The sequence below is a fragment of the Pteropus vampyrus genome, unplaced genomic scaffold (genome assembly GCF_000151845.1).
Source record: "Pteropus vampyrus isolate Shadow unplaced genomic scaffold, Pvam_2.0 Scaffold23, whole genome shotgun sequence".
Lineage (NCBI taxonomy): Eukaryota > Metazoa > Chordata > Mammalia > Chiroptera > Pteropodidae > Pteropus > Pteropus vampyrus.
This window is the reverse complement of record NW_011888804.1, coordinates 11,358,294-11,378,300: the sequence shown is the minus strand read 5'-3', so window position 1 is coordinate 11,378,300 and position 20,007 is coordinate 11,358,294. Positions and strand designations below refer to the sequence as shown.

At 45.6% G+C, this 20,007-nt stretch overlaps 1 protein-coding gene and 1 pseudogene across 1 annotated transcript in view; one reads left to right on the top strand and one right to left on the bottom strand.

Annotated features, from left to right (window-relative positions):
- Positions 1-356: 356 nt before the first annotated feature.
- Positions 357-475, bottom strand: LOC111737126 (annotated as a pseudogene).
- A 10,527-nt stretch (positions 476-11,002) lies between these two features.
- UPB1 (beta-ureidopropionase 1) overlaps positions 11,003-20,007 on the top strand; it is a 28,554-nt gene continuing 19,549 nt past the window's right edge. Inside the window, exons 1-3 of the mRNA XM_011356087.1 lie at positions 11,003-11,166; positions 17,152-17,323; positions 19,110-19,197. Coding sequence (XP_011354389.1) covers positions 11,063-11,166; positions 17,152-17,323; positions 19,110-19,197 — 364 coding nt within the window. The 5' untranslated portion in view covers positions 11,003-11,062. The remainder of the gene's footprint in view (positions 11,167-17,151; positions 17,324-19,109; positions 19,198-20,007) is intronic.

The following is a 20,007-nucleotide window of genomic DNA, read 5'->3' as shown; positions in this document are numbered from 1 at the left end:
ATGGGAGCGTTATTTTAGGAAACGCAAGATGGGAGTGTTATTTTAGGAAAATTAATCTAAAAGTATTAACCTAAAAAGGCTCTATTGGAAGACAACAACACTGAAATCAGAGAAATTAGCTTCCAGCTAACATAGTGATCCAGGCAAGATCCAGAAGGTGATGATGGTAGATGCGGTAAGATTGAAAAAGGGACAGAATGCAAGGCATTTCTAAAGCAGAAATGATAGTAATAGGTTTTTTTAATTTTAATTTTTTTTTTTAGGCGAGGCAACCTTTGGTCGACCTCACAGATTGCAAGGACCTTGTCAGTTTACAATCCCTTATTTTTTCATTTTTATTTTATTTTTATTTTTTACGCCTACAGCACCTGGTCTTCTTAGGTGGTCTCCCATCCAAGTACTAACCAGGCCTGACCCTGCTTAGCTTCTGAGATCAGACAGGATCGGGCTTGCTCAGGGTGGCATGGCCGTAGACAGTAATAGGTTTAATGTAAGAAAAAAAGAATCAGATAAATTTTTACGTCTGGGAACCTGGAAGAAGGATGTTAGTAACAGGAAGATAAATTCATTTACAGGAAGACTGAGTTGAAGACTAAGTAGGACTGCTCTGCTCTGGGAGAATGTAATAGGCCTTAATATAATACGCTTTATAAATGAGACTTTAAAAATTGTTAGCACCCAGGCTTGAGTAGTATTTACAGAAAGAATTTTAAATATTTTAATGAACTCTGTGCTGGTAGGACAGCCTCTACGCATTTTCTATGGTTTCATTTTCTCCTAACCTTCTGCGAGTCTCTGTTAACAATTCTGTTTTGCATCATCCTTGCCACAGAAATGAAGTGTGATTATAATGTAACGAAGCTGAAGTTTAAGTACATACGAACTTATCTACCCAAAACTGATTCCAAAAATGCTGCTTTTGCTCAACACTTTTCTGGAACTTTTCTGTTGGAGTTGCTTTCAGGGTCAATCAACAATCCAAACTTTATTATCACCCTTTGTTAACATCTCCATCCTGATTACTCATTAACTTAGCTCTGAGTTAACTTTTTTAAAAAAATAAAATCTACCCTCAAAAAACCAGTAGATTCCTTGAGTACCACCACTAAGATTATTCCAGAGGTTGTGCCACAGACTTTCCAAATATTCTGATGAGTGGCAATATCACTGTGGGGAAGGGGTGCCCTACCCAGAGTGGGGCATCGCATTGCTAATTATTTCACAGACCTGCTTTTCATTTCATCCTCGAAGCAGCCGTACAAGCAAGTACTATACTATCATCTTATGCTAGGGAGTAAAAGAAGGTCCAGAAAAGTGAAGTAACTCGCTCAGGGTTATGAAACTAATACATAGCAAACTGAAACTTTAAAAATTTATGATTTTACTACTGTACCATGCTGCTTCTGATAAAATAAGAACACTGCTTCCCAATGGATGGGAAATTTATTAGTTAAATGGTATTATTACTATGTAATCCTATTGTATATGGTCATAACTTTAATACTCTTATAATTTCATTTGTTTCCCCATCACTTTCTGTATCGATTAATTCAGGAAAATACTGAGGAAAATATGGACAACTAGCCAGACAATTTGTCATAGATTTTGAATTAAGTCTACCTTATAGAAATACAGAATGTTAGAAATAGAAATGGCTTTAACTCATCAGGCTTGACTCCCTCCGATTATAATATTATTATATGGTCTAAGTGTGTTACACTCCATGTCAACAAGCAAATGGATTTCCTTCTCTTTATATAACAGGTTCAACTGAAGGCTATTGTGTATTTACCGTCAGGGGTTTTATTCATGCACTCTCAGTTGAATACAGACAGTAAGTTTTCTTATTCCTCCTTTAAATTCTACTCATTCACCACTGAAACACCATACACATTTATATATAGTAGACGTTTATACTATCTTAAACTGGGTTGGAAGGCTGCAGGCTTGAATTATTTAAGAGAAAAACATTTCCACTTGTCCTGCCAAACACATTGATCAATGCCCACTTAAGTGATGTAATCATCTCCTTTCATTTTGTAAGGGCTACTCTCTCTCTTCAGGTGACTAAGCAGTCTGCAATCTTCCTTCCTTTAATTGGATAATTTTCAGGCTTTTCTTATCCTTCCGGTTTTTACAACTTCACGCAATCATTTTCCTCTGTGAATATAGCAATGGGTTTCATGGCTAGAGTCTTTCTTTAGCATGCTTGTCTCTAGAACTCTCTAGATATCTTCCCACGCATGGGTGCAGTGCAACCCTTTCTCTACCCTGGTGTTCCAGACAGACTGGCTACTGTGCAATGACCACCTTTTTCTGCTTGCAGTCTTGCTTTTCCTTCTTGGACTGATCTTCCTGCGTCCTCCACACATCCTTCTCGCTCAGATGTTTGTCATCCCACCTCTGGACCTGCGTGGCACTTTTGGTAAGGTTATTACCTAATATTGTAAACACAGCTACTGTTTAAGCACTAACAATGTGCTTTATCTGTACCCCAACGGATGTAATACAAACTACTCAGATTTTCCTCCTACCCCTTCACAGCACATTTCCCGTTCCCTATGCAGTCTGTCACTTATAGGCCTAGCATAGTGCTTGATCCATAGCAGGTGCTCAAGAAATAGAAGCCATTATTATTATGATTATGAGAGCAAGCACCATATGACTTATTCATGTTTGACCACAGGGCCTGGCAGAGTATCTGGCACATTCAACACATCTTTATAAAACTAACCAATGAAGAGAATGAATATTAAATGGCTATAAGATCCTTTGAGGCAAACTGTGCAGCCCGCCATGGACTGCCGAAACTCACTCTCTGGAGTCTGCACAGGAAAAGTACCCAATTAAGTTAACAGAGATGGGGCTGGGGAGCCCAGAGCATGGCCTGGAAGTCCAGCAAGACACATGGTACCAGGTTCGAGAAGGTTTTGTTGGCTAGTGGCTGCAGAGGCTGAGTATGGGAGACAGCCTTCTGTAGACAGCTCAGGGCGAAGACCAATATCAGTTAGGCTATCCAGGTGCAGAGGGCATAGTCAGACCAACTCCCTTGATCAAGGGGAAACTTGGGACTGTAAGGAAGGCTCTTGATGATGAAGGGGGACCTGATCCTTAGACAATTAAAGCCTGTACCTGAAAGTCCCACAGATACCAAAGGTAAGCCTCTGGGGCCCTGAGATTTAGCAGCAGCAGTCCAGGAAGTTGTCTGTGTTAGAGTCCAGCAAGAACTAGCAAGGCCAAGCAACCAGAATGAAACTCAAAACCCAGATTCAAGTCTTCGGCAGTGTTAAGTTTAAAAGGGGACAATGCACTGGGATGCCAGAGAGAGACTTGGTTTTAAGGAAATAAAACATAGCTTCAATTACTGAACTGGAGTGCAAGAAGGCTTAATCCCCCAAACATGGCAGACTAGTTATTCGATTTGGGGCATTAATTCAGGCAGAGCTAGCAGCAAGGTTGAGATCTGACTCAGTAAAGACTCAGATCTGGGACTAAGGACAGGACTTGCCAGTGGTAAAGTTATTGGTGAGGCCGAGAACCTGATACATTATTACAATACTGCGAGTCTTCCATAATGGATAATTAGCACACAACACAGCCTCTCAAAGCACAAAATCTACTTTGCTTCAGTGTTAAGGATTTCCAGATGCCAGCTAGCTAGAGATGGTAAAGTACAGATCACAGGTCTCTTTGGCCTGGCTTAACAAATATCTAATTCTTTCTATATACTTGTTTCACCCTTAGGCTGTGTATAGCTGTGTACCTGCTTAATCTTGTAATCCTCATAGTTATTTTTTTTTCTTAATCGAGCCCCAGATACAACTACTTCCAAATTGAAATTACTCTTTATGACCATAAGAGAGTTGTTTCATCCTCTGATTCTGGGACCAGAACTCCTGTCACTAGAATCTAGTCCACACATACTAGCAATAAAAGTGGCCCTTTTCCTTTAAAACCAACTAAACCAAACAAATACACTACTACTACACTGCTACGCCACCACCACCTCTACTACTACTACTATTACTACTACCACTACTACTACTACAATCTTCCCAACACCTGGTTCTTCAGTAAGATTACACTTCTTGACTTTCATTTCTTGATATATCGAACTGTCTGTCTTGTACTGTTTCATGGTCTGTTCTCTGGATTTCATATCCCCCCCCTTTTTTTTTCTGATTCATGTTAAAGCAATATATACAAACCACGGACTGTCTGATTCAACTACCCATCTGATGACTAACTTTCCTCTACAACACTCCCACCAAGTGGTCATTTGGACAGTACTTGAACAGCTGGAATGATTGGGAACTCACCGCCTGCAGAGGCAACCTATTTTATCTTTTGAATCACCTGTTGGAAATAACTGTTTCGGACTGAAATATGCTTCCTTGAATTTCTATCCACTGACCCCAGCTCCTCTCCTTAGGGCCATATGGAACAAATATAAACCTCTATACATGTTCCCTTTGGACATCTGAATAACAATATCGTTCCTGAGTTTGTATGCTTTGTTTTGCTGGATAAATATTCTCAGTGCTTTCAACTATTTGTTGTTATTGCTGTTGTTAAATGTTCTCACCAACATCATCTGTTTTTTTTCTAGATGTATTCAAGATGATCTATATGCTTCATATCCAGCCCATAGATAGATTAATTTCAGGTGTTCTCTAGTCAGCATAGAAAAGAGTAGAGTAGTTGCCTCACTGTTGTTCTGGACACTATGCCTCTCATAATGCAACCGAAGACTATATCAGCTTTTTGGGCAGCCATAACTCACTCACATTGAGCTTAAATGCCACATGTATTGCTGCTAAGCCCATTGCATATTTTTGCAATTGTTTTAGGGGGAGAAGGAGGTAGAAAGAAAGCTTTACTTATCATGTTGATACTTCATAAAATTTGGATCCCAAAAATTCAACCTAGGATTTTGCATTCCTAATGATACTTAACAAATATCTAATTATTTCTATACACTGTTTCACCCTTAGGTTATGTACAGCTATGTACCTGCTCAATCATTTAATCCCCAGTTATTTTTTTTAGTTTGCTGGCCAAATGATGACAAACTAGAGATGGGTCATGGACTAGATTTCAGCTTAGGCTAGTCAGCTTTGCTTTATTTCATGGCCTCAGACTGTAGCCTTCCTCAAAATTACTTGTCTTTCAAAGGTATACTATTTATCACCAGAAGAACTGGTGGAAAGAATATAAATGATTCAATGCAAAGCAATATTACCACTGGAAACGTGCCTCAAAAATAAGTATCCAGTACATTAAGGATAGTATGTTTATGATTTCCCATGAGAATATTATATCCAAACATATTTTCCTAGATTAAAGATAAGATCTTATAGAGATAACACTGTATGGATTTTAAAAAATATTTTAACTTTGATTCTTTCAAATCAAAGAAAGCGGAATGAGTATTATTATCCTCATTATTAGATGAAGAAACAGACTTAGGAAGGTCATGACTTGTCTATGGTTACATGGCTGAAAAAGGGTAGAACCAGGGCTGAACCCCAAGTCTTTATATTTTTAGTATGCAATTCCCACTGAACCTGTAGCACTCCGAGACAAGTGAGGCCCAGTCCTGGCATTAAGGCACTAAAATCCAAGGAGTTCTCCTCCAGGTATTAGACAAAATGTGCTCTACTTGCCCTTGCTATCCAGATTTTTTTTTTAAGGGTCTTGATGTAACAAATAGTTGTTACAATACTTAAGAGATGTCAAACACTAGCAATCATAAAATCATAGAATTTATGAGAATTAGTACAATGCCTTTAACTTTGGAGATTAGGAAGAGGTATCAAGTAATTCTAAAGCGGCAATTACCTAATAGCAAAACCAGGAATAGAACCTATTTATATACCCATTTCAATGTTCTTTCTGTTACATTGTACTGTTCCTCAAAATACAAGTAGGCAGCTGTCTGTTACTTATAGCTAGGACATTTCTAAAAATGGAGTCTGATATATATTATCTATAACTCAAGAATATTACGGCCAAGGATCCTACCAAACTTCAAAGGACTATGGGCCAGGAGACTAATCAGAGAGGGGTGAACCATGATACTAAACCAGTGACTTCCCAGTAAACAGAGCTGTGCTACATGAAGCAGATCCTGAGAGCAGACTCCCTCCACCACTATCTACTGCTGTTGGGAGTCACTCAAGGACTGGAACTACCTGTGTCCTCGATGACCACGGTGCAAAGACAGCTGAGAGTCTTACTGAAAGGAGAGGATTATGAAGCTGCCAGTCAAGGGTGGTCTTTTTTAAAAGCAGGCTAAATAATCAGCTACTGAGATAATATATGTAAAAAAGACCCGATAAGTGATTATATAAACATTTATAAATACTAATACGGTGTTCGATTTGGTTCAACAATTATTTATTGAGCACCAGTTATATGCAAAGCACTGTAGATTCAAAGACATGTCATACCTCTATCCTCAAGAAACTTAGCAGATTCAATACTAAGGCAACACAGACGTGGAAACTTAAGCAAGCCTGAAGAAGCCAGGAAAGGCTTTATTGAAGAGGAGACATTTGAATTGAATCTTAGAGTTTGGGTAAGAATTATCTAGGTGAAGAGGAGCTGAGCAAAAACAGAGGCATTAAATGGTGTGGAATGTTTGTGCAACTAGAAGCTGTTTGACAATGCTGGAGCCCAAAGTATAAGACAGGAAAGAATTATAGTATGAGATGAGGCCTTATGCCATACCATTCTTGGAGTGCCACTAAAGAACAGAGCACCCTGGGAACCAAGACCAAGGGGGAATTTGAAGTTGGGAGACAGGAAGACTGAGAAAGAGTTGGTTGAAGTAACTAGGAGATGATAAAAGCCTTTACAAAGAATGTATAAGTAGCAATAGGAATGTATAAGATACATCAGATAGGCCATATTCCAGAAAAAAAAAAGGAAGTTATTGAATGATGTTACCTGTAGGGTGGGGTCTCCTGATCTAAATATTTCTCTCAGGACCTCTTCTCATGTCTGATACTTTTACCATCAGAAAGTTCCTTCTGTAGGATCTTTAACAGTCTCCTACCCTACTAAAATGGAGTTGATCAGTGCTTTTGAGTGTTGTTCAGCTAACATTAAGATGGATTACAAAAAAAAGAGATGAATTATGAAAGTTTACTGGGAATAAAGGCCTTGCAGGGATGAGTAGGGCTAGTCATGAGGGGAGAAGCAAAAAACTCATATATTTAAAAAAAAAAAAATCTCAAAGGAAAACAAGGGACGAAAAGTTCAAGCTGCTAAAAAGGAGACAAAGAAACCTCATATGCCACCATTTTGGCTGGTCTGGCCCTGCTCTGCTACAAAATCCATTTTCAATTGGCTTGAGTACATTATTTCAAAACTCTTTCATGTGCGACACTTAAATTCCTATAAGGATAATAAAATAACAATAAAATAAACCCTAGCAAAGCAAGAACTGTGACTTCGGAGCTAATAAACACCATGTAGAAACAAGTTAACCCAGAAATTGGGCCTTTAGAAAGTCGCTCCAGATCTTTCCTACCCTTGACTAGACTGGCTCCTATATTTTTATTTCCAGTTAAGTGTTGTGTTTAACTTGGAAATCTGACAAATACCAAGAACTCTTACCCCATAAGCCACAGTATTATTGGGAGGATAAAACAGGACAAAAAGAGGCAAATGCTTTTGTGTGCTGTAAAATGCTTAATGAGGACACAAGCAGCCCCTCTGGCTCATAGAAGAAAAGAGGACAGACAGGTGGGATTTTGGGGTTACAGCCCTTGCAAGCATTGCTCACCAGTGCCGATAATAAAATTTTAGGCCTTCAAATGCTGATGAGCAGAACCCACAGTACCTTAAGTACCTTTCCTAAGGATTAAAATTAATGCATTAGTGAATTTAAAAGTAACACCTAAAAATAGACACTAATACATTTTTAACAAATGAGCTCTTTCTATAAAACCAGCCTCTATAATGAAATTCTTTCGTCGCAGATAAGCGTGTAAATAGAGGAAGTTACATATGATTAGAGTATTAGAATCATACTTTACTAGAATTAAGAAAGGCTTAGATTATCTCTAGAGACTATCTTCCCAGCTCCCTACCATCCCCTGCCTTTCTTAGAGCAGGAAAACTGAGCTAATGGTAGAACCCAGACTAAACTGCCGTTTCCTGACTCCTGATCTAAGGCTCTTTTTTTAAATAAAATATTTCAAATATAAAGAAAGCATATTAACAAACACCCAGATTTTTAAAATGTTAATCTTTTAATTCTTTTTTTTAAAAAAAGAATTAAAATATTATACATCAGCAGATGGTTCTCATTCCTCTAGCCCATTCCCCTACCTCCCTCTCCAGAGGTTAACCACCATATTGAGGCTGCGGTGTATTCCATCCTTCCTGTTCATGTTTGTATACACTTACCAAATGATTACATGTCCATATACCACACCCTGTTGCCAGAGAAAGAGTTTGTCTTGGTCTTCACAAAAAGAAGGAGTCCCTTACTCTAGTATGCTTACATGCAGTTAAAACCTTTGGGGTTTGGCTGGATATTTCAAAAAGAAACTAGGGCAGAGCTTAAAGTCTTTCAAAATGATTGCCACAGAAGGATCTAATGAAGTGTCTTATTATCTAAAGTGAAAAATAAATTGGGCAAATATAACAATTTTAGTATAGCTTTTTGAATCCTACTCAAGTGTTTCATATCTGTGAAAGCCTGGTTTATAACAGCCTAGGATGAATGACCTGTCACCTAAAAAGAGAGAAAGATGGATTAAGCAATTTAAATAGTAATAATAGTTTCTACTGCTTCAAGTTCAAGCTCAAATGTCACCGCCTTAATGAATGTCCTTGATCTCATCAGAATTAATTCCTTTAACAGTCCAAAGCCCTGTAGATACAAAAATAGATCAGACTCAGTTCCTGCCCAGAGCCCAGAAATAATTACACAATAGTGTTTGATAAGTGTTCCGATAGAGGGTTAGTGGAGTCCAATATTTCTGGAGAAATTGGAGCAGACTTTCCATTGGAGGTGATATTTGAGCTGCATCTTGGAGGATGAGTAGGAGTTCACAAAACGGAAGATGAACGGTCATTCCAGGTAGGGAGACATTGAATGAAAGAGTACAAAGGATGGTAAGCTATTAGTTTTAAAAAGACAACTACAGGTAGATAGCAGAGGTAAGTTAGAAGACTGGTAACAATTCAAGCGAAAGATGACATGATTGTAGGCATGAGGTGGGAGGGAGGATTTTCACAAAATTCAAGAGATACATTTAGCAGAACTTGATGCTTGATTGTATGGGAGAAAGAAAGAACATAAAGGAGCTGAGAATGACTTCCAAAGCCTTGGCAAATGAGTGGGCAGTGAAGGCATTAACTAAAATAGGAAATACCATACAGAAGATAAGAGCAGGTCTGAGAAGCGGGGGTTCAAGTTCCCTCTGAGGCATTTTGAGTCAACAATGAGGCCTCTTCCCTGGGGCCTTAAATGATTTCCTTTTCTAGGCCAGAACTCAAAGCTTCCTCTGAGCTCCATAGCATATTGTGTACCTTTTTCATATCAAATTATTTAAATCTGCCATAGTTACAAGTGTGTCCCTAACTTAAATCATGAAGAGGTACGAGATCTTGTTTGTCTGTGTATTGTCCTTATCTCAGAACCTTATGTCCAAAAGCCTTCAAAGTTTGCATTCTTGAACAGCCAGCCAGCTCCATCAGATACTGGAAAGTGCCAGTTAACATTTATCAAAACAATGACCAAAAGTTGAGTTAGTGGCCCACATAACACATCTAAAGTATTTGGCCCTACAACACCTACTTTTAGCTCTCTCTGTGCTTATCTTACTTTTCAACAACACTGCAAGGTAGTTTTATTCCTGTTTTACAGATAAAGCAGCAGAAGCCCCAAGCGTCTTAATAACTTCCCTGAGGTCACAAGGTTTGCAAATGGCTAAACCAGGATTTGGGCGGACTTGTTCCTTCACCATTATGCCTGTCAGAGTTAGGCTGTCCTAATTCTCGGCTGGGCTGAAAAGAGGATCTTTTTTGGTTCCTGAGAGGGCAACACCACCGGGATTGGAGGGAACTACAAGAGAGTTCTCACCCCTACCATCTCAAAACAGTCTAAAGTGCCCCTCTGCCGGCAAAGTGCCCATGTGGACACAGCCACTGCAGACGGCAGAGTTCAAAGAGTCCAGAGGGTGAACCGCTGTGCGGGGACCCAACATTTTGCAGAATTAACTTCACGAAAGCGCATGGCATCACTTGACCTTTTGCTCAAGCGACGTCCGCGCGGCCAGGGCTCCAACGCCGAACTCCAGGGTCGGAGCACGCTGCCTCCGGGACTCTCAGGGTTATAAATTCTCAGAAATAATAGGCACTGGAAGACCGAGGGGCAGCCTCCTATCTCTCGGGATACTGAAACTCGTCCCGTATCTTCCTCCGCAGTCCCATGCGGTGAGCCAGCTGGCTTGCCGACCCCATGCTACGGACCGGAGACCGAAGTCGCGGCGGGGGAAGGCCCCGCGGGGGTGCGTTAGGGCGGAAGAGGCGCTGCTACGCGCCGGCCCTGGACCTCAGACCCGCGCCGCCGCAGCATCCCTCACCGCCTCTCCAGGTACCGGGTCCCGCTCCGACATCTCGGGGCAGGTGAGAGGTGGAACGTAAAGGCGAGCGAGAGGGCAACAGAACCGCCCTGGGAACCGGCACGAGGGCCTCCGAGGGCGACGGAAGGGCGTAAGCCGGGCCCGCAGTGGGCTCCAGACGCGCGAGGGATCCAAGCGGCCCTGCCATGGAGGGGGCGTGTCCCGGCGCGTGCCGAACGAGGCGCCAATGGCAGGGCGGGGGCGGGCTCACCCGCGAAGCCCTGGGGTGCTGATTGGCTGCGCGCTGGGGAGGCGCGAGGAGAGGGCGTGCCCTCACGAGAGACTTGCAGGTGCAGAAGGCTCGCTAGGAGAGAGGCGAGTTTGTGCGCGGGCCTGGCTGTCTCCTCCTCTGACTCCTCCCCCTTCGGATAAAGGGCAGGCAGTTTGGGCCTGGACTTCGGCCTTTGCGGACTTCAGCCATGGCGGGACCTGAGTGGGAGTCGCTGGAGCAGTGCTTGGAGAAGCACCTGCAGCCCGCAGACTTGCGGGAGGTGAAACGCATTCTCTATGGCAAGGAGACCAGGTCTGGGGCCCGGAGGCTGGGGCGGAGGGTTGTGGACAGCGAGCGTGGGTTCGGGGGACCGTGATGACTGTTTCAGCATCTCAAGGGCTCTTTGGGGGAGTCAATGAAGTCCTGAGTGGGCTAGCAGAGACCATACGAAGCCTAGATATGAAGTTCTGGGGTGCTCAGGCATTGCACAACGGCAGCGTGACCTTTACAAGCCACTTCTCCAGTTACCTGGATCTAGAAGAGAAAGGATGGGCTTTTTACTCCCTGAGGCTTTCTCTGTGGCCACCTAACTCTTCTGACCCGCTTCCAGTGATCGGTGTTCTCCCCAGGTCCAAGCCTGTACTCTGGATGTCTATCCCAGTCAGTGCCTCCAGCCAGAGCCCCCGGCAGATCAACTGATTGTCCAGCCCCAGCTCCTCCTTCCTGCAGTGACCAGCCTCTGGTGGACTCTTGGAGATAGAAGCCTTCTGAATCTGGTTGGCCAAGGAAACTTTCCCACTTGGCAAGCAATAGAAGTTAGTTACCACACTTAGTACAAATGTGTTCCCACTCCCAGCCAGTCTTGTGCATCACTAGGGCTTTCTGGAGATAGTGCACTGCAGAGACTGGGTATACAAAGTTGGAAGATACTTCTCCTTCTACTCTGGTTTCTATTCAGTCTTCTTTTCGCAACCAGAAACTGTAAATCATATCCTGTTGCTCCTTTGCTTAAAAGTCTATGAGAGATTTCCATGGCTCTTAGAAGGAAATCCAAACTTTGACCCCATTCAACTCCTAACTAAATGTCCTCCCACTTCCTTGCCAATTGGCAGGCTTCCTGACCTTGGCAGTGACCTTGAGGCAGAATCTGATCAACTCACTGTAAACATGAGGGTGTTGATTGGATCAGTGCTTCCCATCTTCCAGCTGCTGTGGAGTTACTGTAAGGAGGTCAGACCTCAAATACAAAGGTGTTTTCACAGCTAGTGGATGATAAAGGTAGAATAACCATCTTTGGGGGTGGGAGGGGTACTGAATTTGGTCAGAAAGGGCTCATCATACCCAAAGAGGAGTACCAGGACTGGATGACCTTCAAGGCCTCTCTAGTGTGCTCAGGCTGGAATACCACTTTCTACCGAACCTTATCAAGGTTTATCATGGGCAAAGTCTTCTAGAGTTGAGGCTCCCAAAGAAGATGTCAAGAAGGTGTCTTAAAGCAAGGAGTGTCTCAAGCTACAGTTCCAGGGATGAGAAAAGGTTTGTTTGAAGGGTGAGGTGGGTATGTTCTCCTGGGAAAAGAGATAGAGGGCTCATGAGTGTCAGGGAGAGGCAAAGCAGGAAAAGAGAAATAAGTTTCCCACATAGGTGATTGACTAGGGCACATGCTAGAAAACAGGGTAAGGACTACCTTGCAAGAAGGGCTTTACATGAGCATTTGGGTCGCTTAGGTGTGGGGAGGGATTATAATGGGTGGTAAATTGGGACCAACGTCCATTGACCAGTGACTGCCAGGCCTCATCCTGGGGCTTGGTTCACAGTAACTGAGTAAGTGGCTCCCCATTTCCTCTTTTTCTTGTTTCCTTTTCTTGGTCTGTTCCACTCAGCACTGAGCCCTTCCAGGCTTTACTTCTAGGGCATAAACCTTTGTACTTGTTCAGTTCTTGTGATAGAGTAGGATTTGGCTATAAAGGGGATTGCAAACTAAAGTAGGAAATGAATCATTTAAAACATCTTCTCCCACTTAAACTCCAGTTCAGTCCTCACAGCCTGACTTGGACATGGCTGCCTCTGTGACGGCCCGGTGGAGCCTGAATCCTCAGCCCCTCCCCTGGACTCCCTTTGCACTCCACACAAGTCCACCTTCTCTCCTGTGACTTGTTCTGCCCAACACAAAGATGATGCTTAGTAAGCGTTTGCTAAATGAATGAGCTAAATAGGCCTTTGCCTCTGCCAGACAGATGAAATCCCCGAAGAACATCAACTCTCAATTTTAAGACAGCCAGAACCAAGAAGCATTTGTTCATTCAACAAACATTTATTGAGCGTTTATTTTTGTCTCAGGCACTGGGGATACAAGGATGAGTAAGCCATTGTTGCAACCCTCAGGGGACTTTCTTTGAATGGTTATCCTGTATCGTGAGAGAAAGATGCAGGGAGAGCTAGAGAATCTACATGTACAAGGTTGGGGCAGGTCAAGAAGGCATCCCAGAGGCGCCACGCTTCAGCTGCAACCTGAAGGAGATGGAGGAGTTCTTTTGGAGACAGGAAGGGTTCAGGTATTCTAGGCCAAGGCCCGGACACCAGGGGACATGCTCATTTGGAGACTGTGGGTGTAGAGTACTGTAGGGTTCACCCGAGGGGGGAGGCAGGAGTAGCTGGGGTGAGTCCTGGGGGCTCTGTATGCCATGCTGAGGCAGCAGGACTTGTCTTGATGGTGATGGGAGCCTTTCAAGAATTTGAAAAGGACAGGTGAAGGATGAGGAGGCCTAAAGCAAACAGAGTGTCTGAGGGTGGAGAGGAGGAAGGGTTCCAGAGGTCTCAGGGAGGTCAGTGGACAGCGTGGCTAGCAGGTGTGGCAGAGGAGGCAGGATCATTCCAGCTTCTGGTTTGCACACTCAGATGGCTGGTGGATTCACCTGATGAGAAGCAGTTTTGGGAAAGGCTGGTGAATTGGATGGGGAATGCTGTTAGCTTCCTAGGGCTACTGTAACAAATTATCACACACTGGTAGCTTAAACCAAAAGATGTTTGTTCTCACAGTTCTGAAGACCAGAAGTACAAAATCAAGGTGTTGGCAGAGCCATACTGCTCCAGAGGCCCCGGGGGAGAATTCTCCCTTGCCTTTTCCAGTTTCTGGTAGCTTCTGGCATTCCTTGGCTTATGGCAGCATCACTCCCATCTCTGCCTCCGTCTTCACATGGCCTTCTCCTTATGTCTCTCCTCTGGGCATCTCTTATAAGAACACTAGTCACTAGATTTAGGGCTCACGCATATAATTCAGGATAGCCTTATCTTGAGATCCTTAATTACATCTGCAAAGATCCTTTCTCCAGATGAGGTCCCGTTCACAGGTTTTAGGTATTAGGATATGGACATATCTTTTTGGGGGCCACAGTTCAACCGACTACAGGGACCATGAGGAGATGGGCCTCAGCAGGGAGGCAGAGCTTGGGGTTGTCCCAGAGATGATTATTCCAGGTGAAGGAGGAGGGAGTGCAGAGTGGGATTCTGGAGAACCTGGTGCTAAAGGGGCCAGAGGAAGCAGAGGCTTTGTGGGAGATTCTAGAGGCCAGGATGCAGTGGTAGGGGACCCTAGGGTGGGTAGCAAGGATGCTGAGTGGGACAGGGTCAGAGTGTCTGGTGGCATAAGGAGATCTAGTAGGATGAGGACAGCAGGGAGTCTGCTGGCTTTAGCAACCAGAAGGCTGGTGGCTCAAGGTGGGGCGTGGGGGCCTGAGAACAGGGGCTGAGGAAGGTGTGGCAGGTGAAGATTGCAAGGAAGCTTCCAGCAGAGGGGAGGGGAGAGAGAGCAAGTGAGGTAATAAAAGGGACCTGTGTAGAACCTGTTCTCCCCCCGCCCCCCGCCCCGTCCTTTTTTTTTTTCCCTAGTTTTTTAATGGGAGAGACTCAATCAGCTTTAGTGGTGTATATGGTGGGTCTATGCCGGACAGAGATGTCCAAGCCATGTGTATTGTTAAGTGAAAAAGGCAGGTGGGAGAGCAGAATATACAGACTGATGCTATTGTATTTATAAAACACGTACAGAAAGAAAAATATCGGGAAGGTACATAAAACATTGTTAAGAGAGGTCATCTCCGAAGTTCAGGACTGGGGCTAAGGGATGGGACGGAGAGGGAGACTCATTTTTCCTTTGATACCCTTTTCCACTGTTCGATTTTTTTTTTTTCTCCCATGAATATGTGTTTCTTTCATAACAAAGCTCTAGTTTAATTATTTAAAATGCTGATGGTAAAGAGCCATTAGAAGGGGAAAGATGAAGTTCCAGAAGTGAAAGGTTACTGAAGAAGCAGGAGCTGAGTTCCCTCAGGCAAGGTCTGCCTTGAGCCTGGGCGGAGATGTGGGGGCCCAGCGGAAGGGGTGGGGCGGGAGGGTGTCTTGGGGCTAAGTAGTGGGCTTTCCTTGAAGTTGGAAGTGAGAGGTGGGGCCCTTAGTAGCAGGATGAGGGGCAGAGGGGCAGAAAGCCAACTCTGGGGACCAAGGGAGGGTAGTGGGCAGCACAGATCCTCCACCCCTCCTATTCCCCCTCCCCCCAGTGAAGTCGTGGCTCATTTGCTGGTCTCCGCCCCTCCTGGGCCATGGCTGATCTGTGCCTCACCACATCCCCGAGACAAGCCTTTGGTAGACACAGCACATGTTTATGGAATGGGGCTCGAGGTTGGTTGGGTTCCCCAAGACTCAGCGATGGGCCCCCTGTTTCAGAGCAGGGTGGGGAAACCTCGCAGGGAACTGGGGAGGTACAAAGATGGAGGCAGCACTCAGCATAGATGGTGAGGAGGCAGGAAGGTCGTATATCTTGGAATAATGAGGCTGATGGCTGTGGAAAGATGGGGAGAGCAGACAGCTGTGGGCTGGATGGGGAGAGATGACCAGAGACTGAGGGACATCATCCAAGTGATGGTTATAGCAGGGCTCGCAAACCCAAAACAAGACCTCATCTGCCTGATATCTTCCTGGGGTGAGACCTCAGGCGGAGGGTGGGGCTGCCAGGAGCTCTCTCAAAGGGCAGTCCGGTTCCCTGGCCCATAGGCCTTAGGGGAAACAAACACACCCTTCTCTCCTCCTGTCCAACACAGAGACTTAACCTGGGGTGGAGGCCTGCCGAGATGGGGGGCCCTGCCGCCTGAGGGCAGGAGGACCATCTCTGAGGCAGTCACGGCAAGAGAAGGCACAGTGTGGGCACTGCTGGGGGCACTTGCTGTTATTTCCAACCTGCTGAAGCTAACAGAACCCTGACTAGTTGAAAAGCAGGCTGATTGTCAGGGGTGGAACCCAGCGCTGAGCTGTCAAGGAGATCACATGGAAACCGCCTGGCAGGGGGCGGCGACAGGGGGCTTGGGCTGACAGGGCTGTGATTTTGAAAGAAACATCTTTAAGAAAGTGACTTAAAGTAGGAGGGAAATATTATTATTAGATAATGGCTGTCAGGTTATTTTTTGATGTGTTCTCTGGGTATTTCATAACCATCTCATCCCTAGATGGTAAGGCCTTCCTGGCCAGGGGTCAAGCCCCCATCCCCCTGTGGGTTTGGCCTCCGTCCTGGGCACAACAGGCACCAGAGATGTTTGGCCAATGGTTACTTCAGTGGGAGGTTTTGTAAATAATCCACTTGCCTTTGTTAATAAACCACAAACCAGGATGAGTGCTTGGGCCTTTGGTCTGGACACTTGGGCCCCCACCAAGCCCCAGCACGTGCATGGAACACTCTCCACACACACACCAGCCCCGTTCTCTGGCAGGAGCAGCAGCAAAACAGGACAGTGGGGACACTGGAGACCTGCAGTCCCTGGTGGTGAAGGGTCACAGGGCCTTCCCTCATGCCTCAGCCCTGGCCTTTCCACCCAGCCGTATCTAGAACTCGTCTGGGCATCCATTCCCTCACTTCTGTGCTGACCGCTGAGACTTTAATCCCCACCGATTTCAGCATCTCTAAAAGGTCAACTCTCGACGGGTCACCTGCCGCTCCCACCCCTCACCCTGCTTCCTCCTTTGGCCAGGCCTGACCACTGCCACCCCGCTGCTGAAATCTCCCCAGTGACTGACGAAGTCCACACTCCGTGTGTGTTGTGCGGTGTTCGTTCCCGCCCAGCCAGGCAGGCCCCCCGCTCTCTGCCAGGCCCCGCTCCAACTCCCCATGCTCTGGCACTGGCTGCTCCGTTTGCCTTCTAACCAGGACGCAGCACCTCTTCTCTACCCGATGAAAGACTGTGGGGTTGGGGAAATTTTAAATTCCGCACGCCTCATGCAAATCATCTCCCCTCTTCTTTCCTGCCCGTTTAGGAAGCTAGACCTGCCCAGCAGGGCTTTCGAATTCGCCTCCGAAAGGGACTTTGAGCTGCAGGGCTACGCCTTCGAGGCCGCAGAGGAGCAGCTGAGGCGACCTCGGACCGTGCGTGTGGGGCTTGTTCAGAACAGAACTCCCCTGCCTGCAGATGCCCCTGTGGCGAAACAGGTGCAGCCTCTTTTGACCGTAAATACATAAACAGGCCATGGCCCATTCTGTGTTTTGAACACACCCAACAGTGCCCTGCTGGCCACTCACTCGAGGTCCGCAAGCACATCGAGTGGTCAGATGGTCATCCAGATACTTCGGCCCTAGCCACCCGCCTTCCCTGTGTCTCTGGCTCTTCTTTCTCTTCTGGCTCCTCCCCTTTCTCTGCCTTCCTCTCGCTCCTCCCTGTCCTTTCCACCTACCCCTCACTTCCTCTCCTGTGATTGATCCATTGTTCCATTTACCAGTTGAGATGGTGCCCTTTTGGCTGGCTCATGCTTTCTCCAGGGAACTCTGCCTCTCAGTCTCCTGCCAAAAGGCCACTTGCCAATGCACACCAGTCAGGACCCATCCGTTCGTTGATGTGTTTCTCTGCCTTGTTCCTAAGGGCGAGACTCACTATACTCAGATGTCTGTCAGCTGATGGTGCCTGCAGGGTTGCAGGACTATGACAGGCATTTGCTTATGATCTTACTATTACTATCAATGTGATGGCACGTTGTATTTCCCTAAAGAAATATGTTTTCACGGACGCAGGTGGTTTCTTGTATACACTTCACCACTTTCCTCTAGCTGCTCAAACTTTCCAGGCTTTCTCTGCAGACGTATCTCCAGATAGAGCATGCTTGAGAATTCTCAGGGATTCTAGAGAAACCTAAGGTCAGTTGGATTCCAGGTTGGGTTCTGCATTGTCTTTCACGTTGGTTCTTCCTCAGCTTTTGTTGGATTAAAAGATTTCTGGTTCTCTGTTCACTTTTTGTCTCCAGGTTAGTTGACTGTGAACAAGTGTCCTCGACTGTCCCAGATTGTCAGGTCGTCAAGGGCAAGGGTGCTGTTTTCAGCCCCAAAACGCCTAGAAGCACTTTTTGCCTACTGTTGCTCCCTGCCCCGGGAACATCTGTGGGGCCCTGGCGTGCAGTCTCACAGGGGAGATAGAGAGCACTGTAAAAAATTTGTGCTCTCTGGGTTTTCAGCCTGGTTCCTCCGGTCTTTCTTTGAACAAACACTTCCGACTGTCTCCTGGGAGCCAGCTGTTGTACTGAGGACACAGAGAAGATGAGGACACTTTCCCCCTGCTCTGAAGGAGCTCATGGGGTCATGGGAGCGACAGACAGTGGAAGAACATGACAGCACAATGGGAACAACACCACCAAAGGGGCACACGTAGGCTGGGGAGCACAGAGGTACCTCAATACTCCTGGGAGAGTCTCCCCTCTGTGAGTGACACATGACATGGATAATCCTCCCCATCCAGGGAGGAGGATTGAGTGGGGGAAGGAAGCACATTCCTGGCCAAGGGCACAGCTGGGAAAGGCAAGTCATTCGATGATAAGGTACACACAAAAATAAAAGTGGCAGGACGAGGCATCCCCAAAACCTTGAATGCAGGGTGGTGGAAAGGGGACTGTATCCTGGGGCGAGGGAACAGTTTCCGCAGGGAATGGTCCTGGTCTTACAGTAAGCAGCACACAAGGCAGGCAGTTCTCCCCATTCTCTAGACAAGGAAACCGAGGCTCGGAAAGGCAGCGTTGAGTGTGTGGGGGACCCCAGAGGCTCTGCAGCTCCCCGTTTTGTGGCAGATTTTGGACCTGATGACAGTATGAAATATCAGAACTTCCCCACCCTGCTCATCCTCTTGCAGCTCGTTGGATGAGGGTGGTTGTGCCAAATGCATTGCGATGAGTTCTAAAAAAGGCCTCAGCCAATAGAACTAATGGGTTCTAATCCTTGATTTTTAAATTGCCAGGTCTCTGCCCTTCACAGACGCATAGAGACCATAGTAGAGGTGGCTGCAATGTGTGGAGTCAATATCATCTGTTTCCAGGAGGCGTGGAGTAAGTTTCTCTTGGGGTGCTTTCTCTGTGGCCCTCAAACAATAGTGTGCTGTGTTTTTTCCATGTTGTTAAGAGTGCTTGCTACCCAGTTTTTTAAAAAAAATCTCCTTTTCTCATCCATAGAAAGGTTTTGTCAACAACACCAGCAACCCAGGAACCCCAACCTCCCTTCCTCTCACACGCCCCAGTTTGTCATCTGGTAATATCAGTTCTTCCTCCCAAATAGTTTTGAATCCATTCCCTCCCTCCTCCCTCCTCCTTACCACCGCCCTGGTGCAAGGCACCATCGGCTCTCACAGTGACTTCTGTAATTGCCTCTAGCTGGTCTCATGCCCTCTACTCTGGCCCCTTCTAGGGAAGACCTTTTCAAAACACAGCTCTGCACGGTTCCTTCCCCCACCCCCGCAGCCTCCTCTCCGCTGGGCTCTCCCCTGGCCTCCCTTATCTTTCACTTCCCTAAGGCACCCTCCTTTCCCTCCTTCCAGGACATTGCATCGGCTGTTCCCTCCTCTTGTCTAGTTAACCCTGCTCAGCCTTCAACTCTCAGCTCAGAGCCCACCTCCCTATCTAAAATTGGGTCCCTATTGTATACCTATGGTACCAGGTACCTTTTCTTTATTTCATTTTTATTTTTATCAAAAATCATACATGCTCATGCTTGAGAGGCAATTGGGTCAACCAGGTGGGTTACTAAAAAAAAGGGCTATCCTTTTCGTCAGAGGCAGCTACTTTCAGCTCTTCGCTGGTTCCTTTGGAATCTACCTTTGTTTGTGTCGCTGCTTCCTAGTTTTTCAGTGTTATATCAGCTCT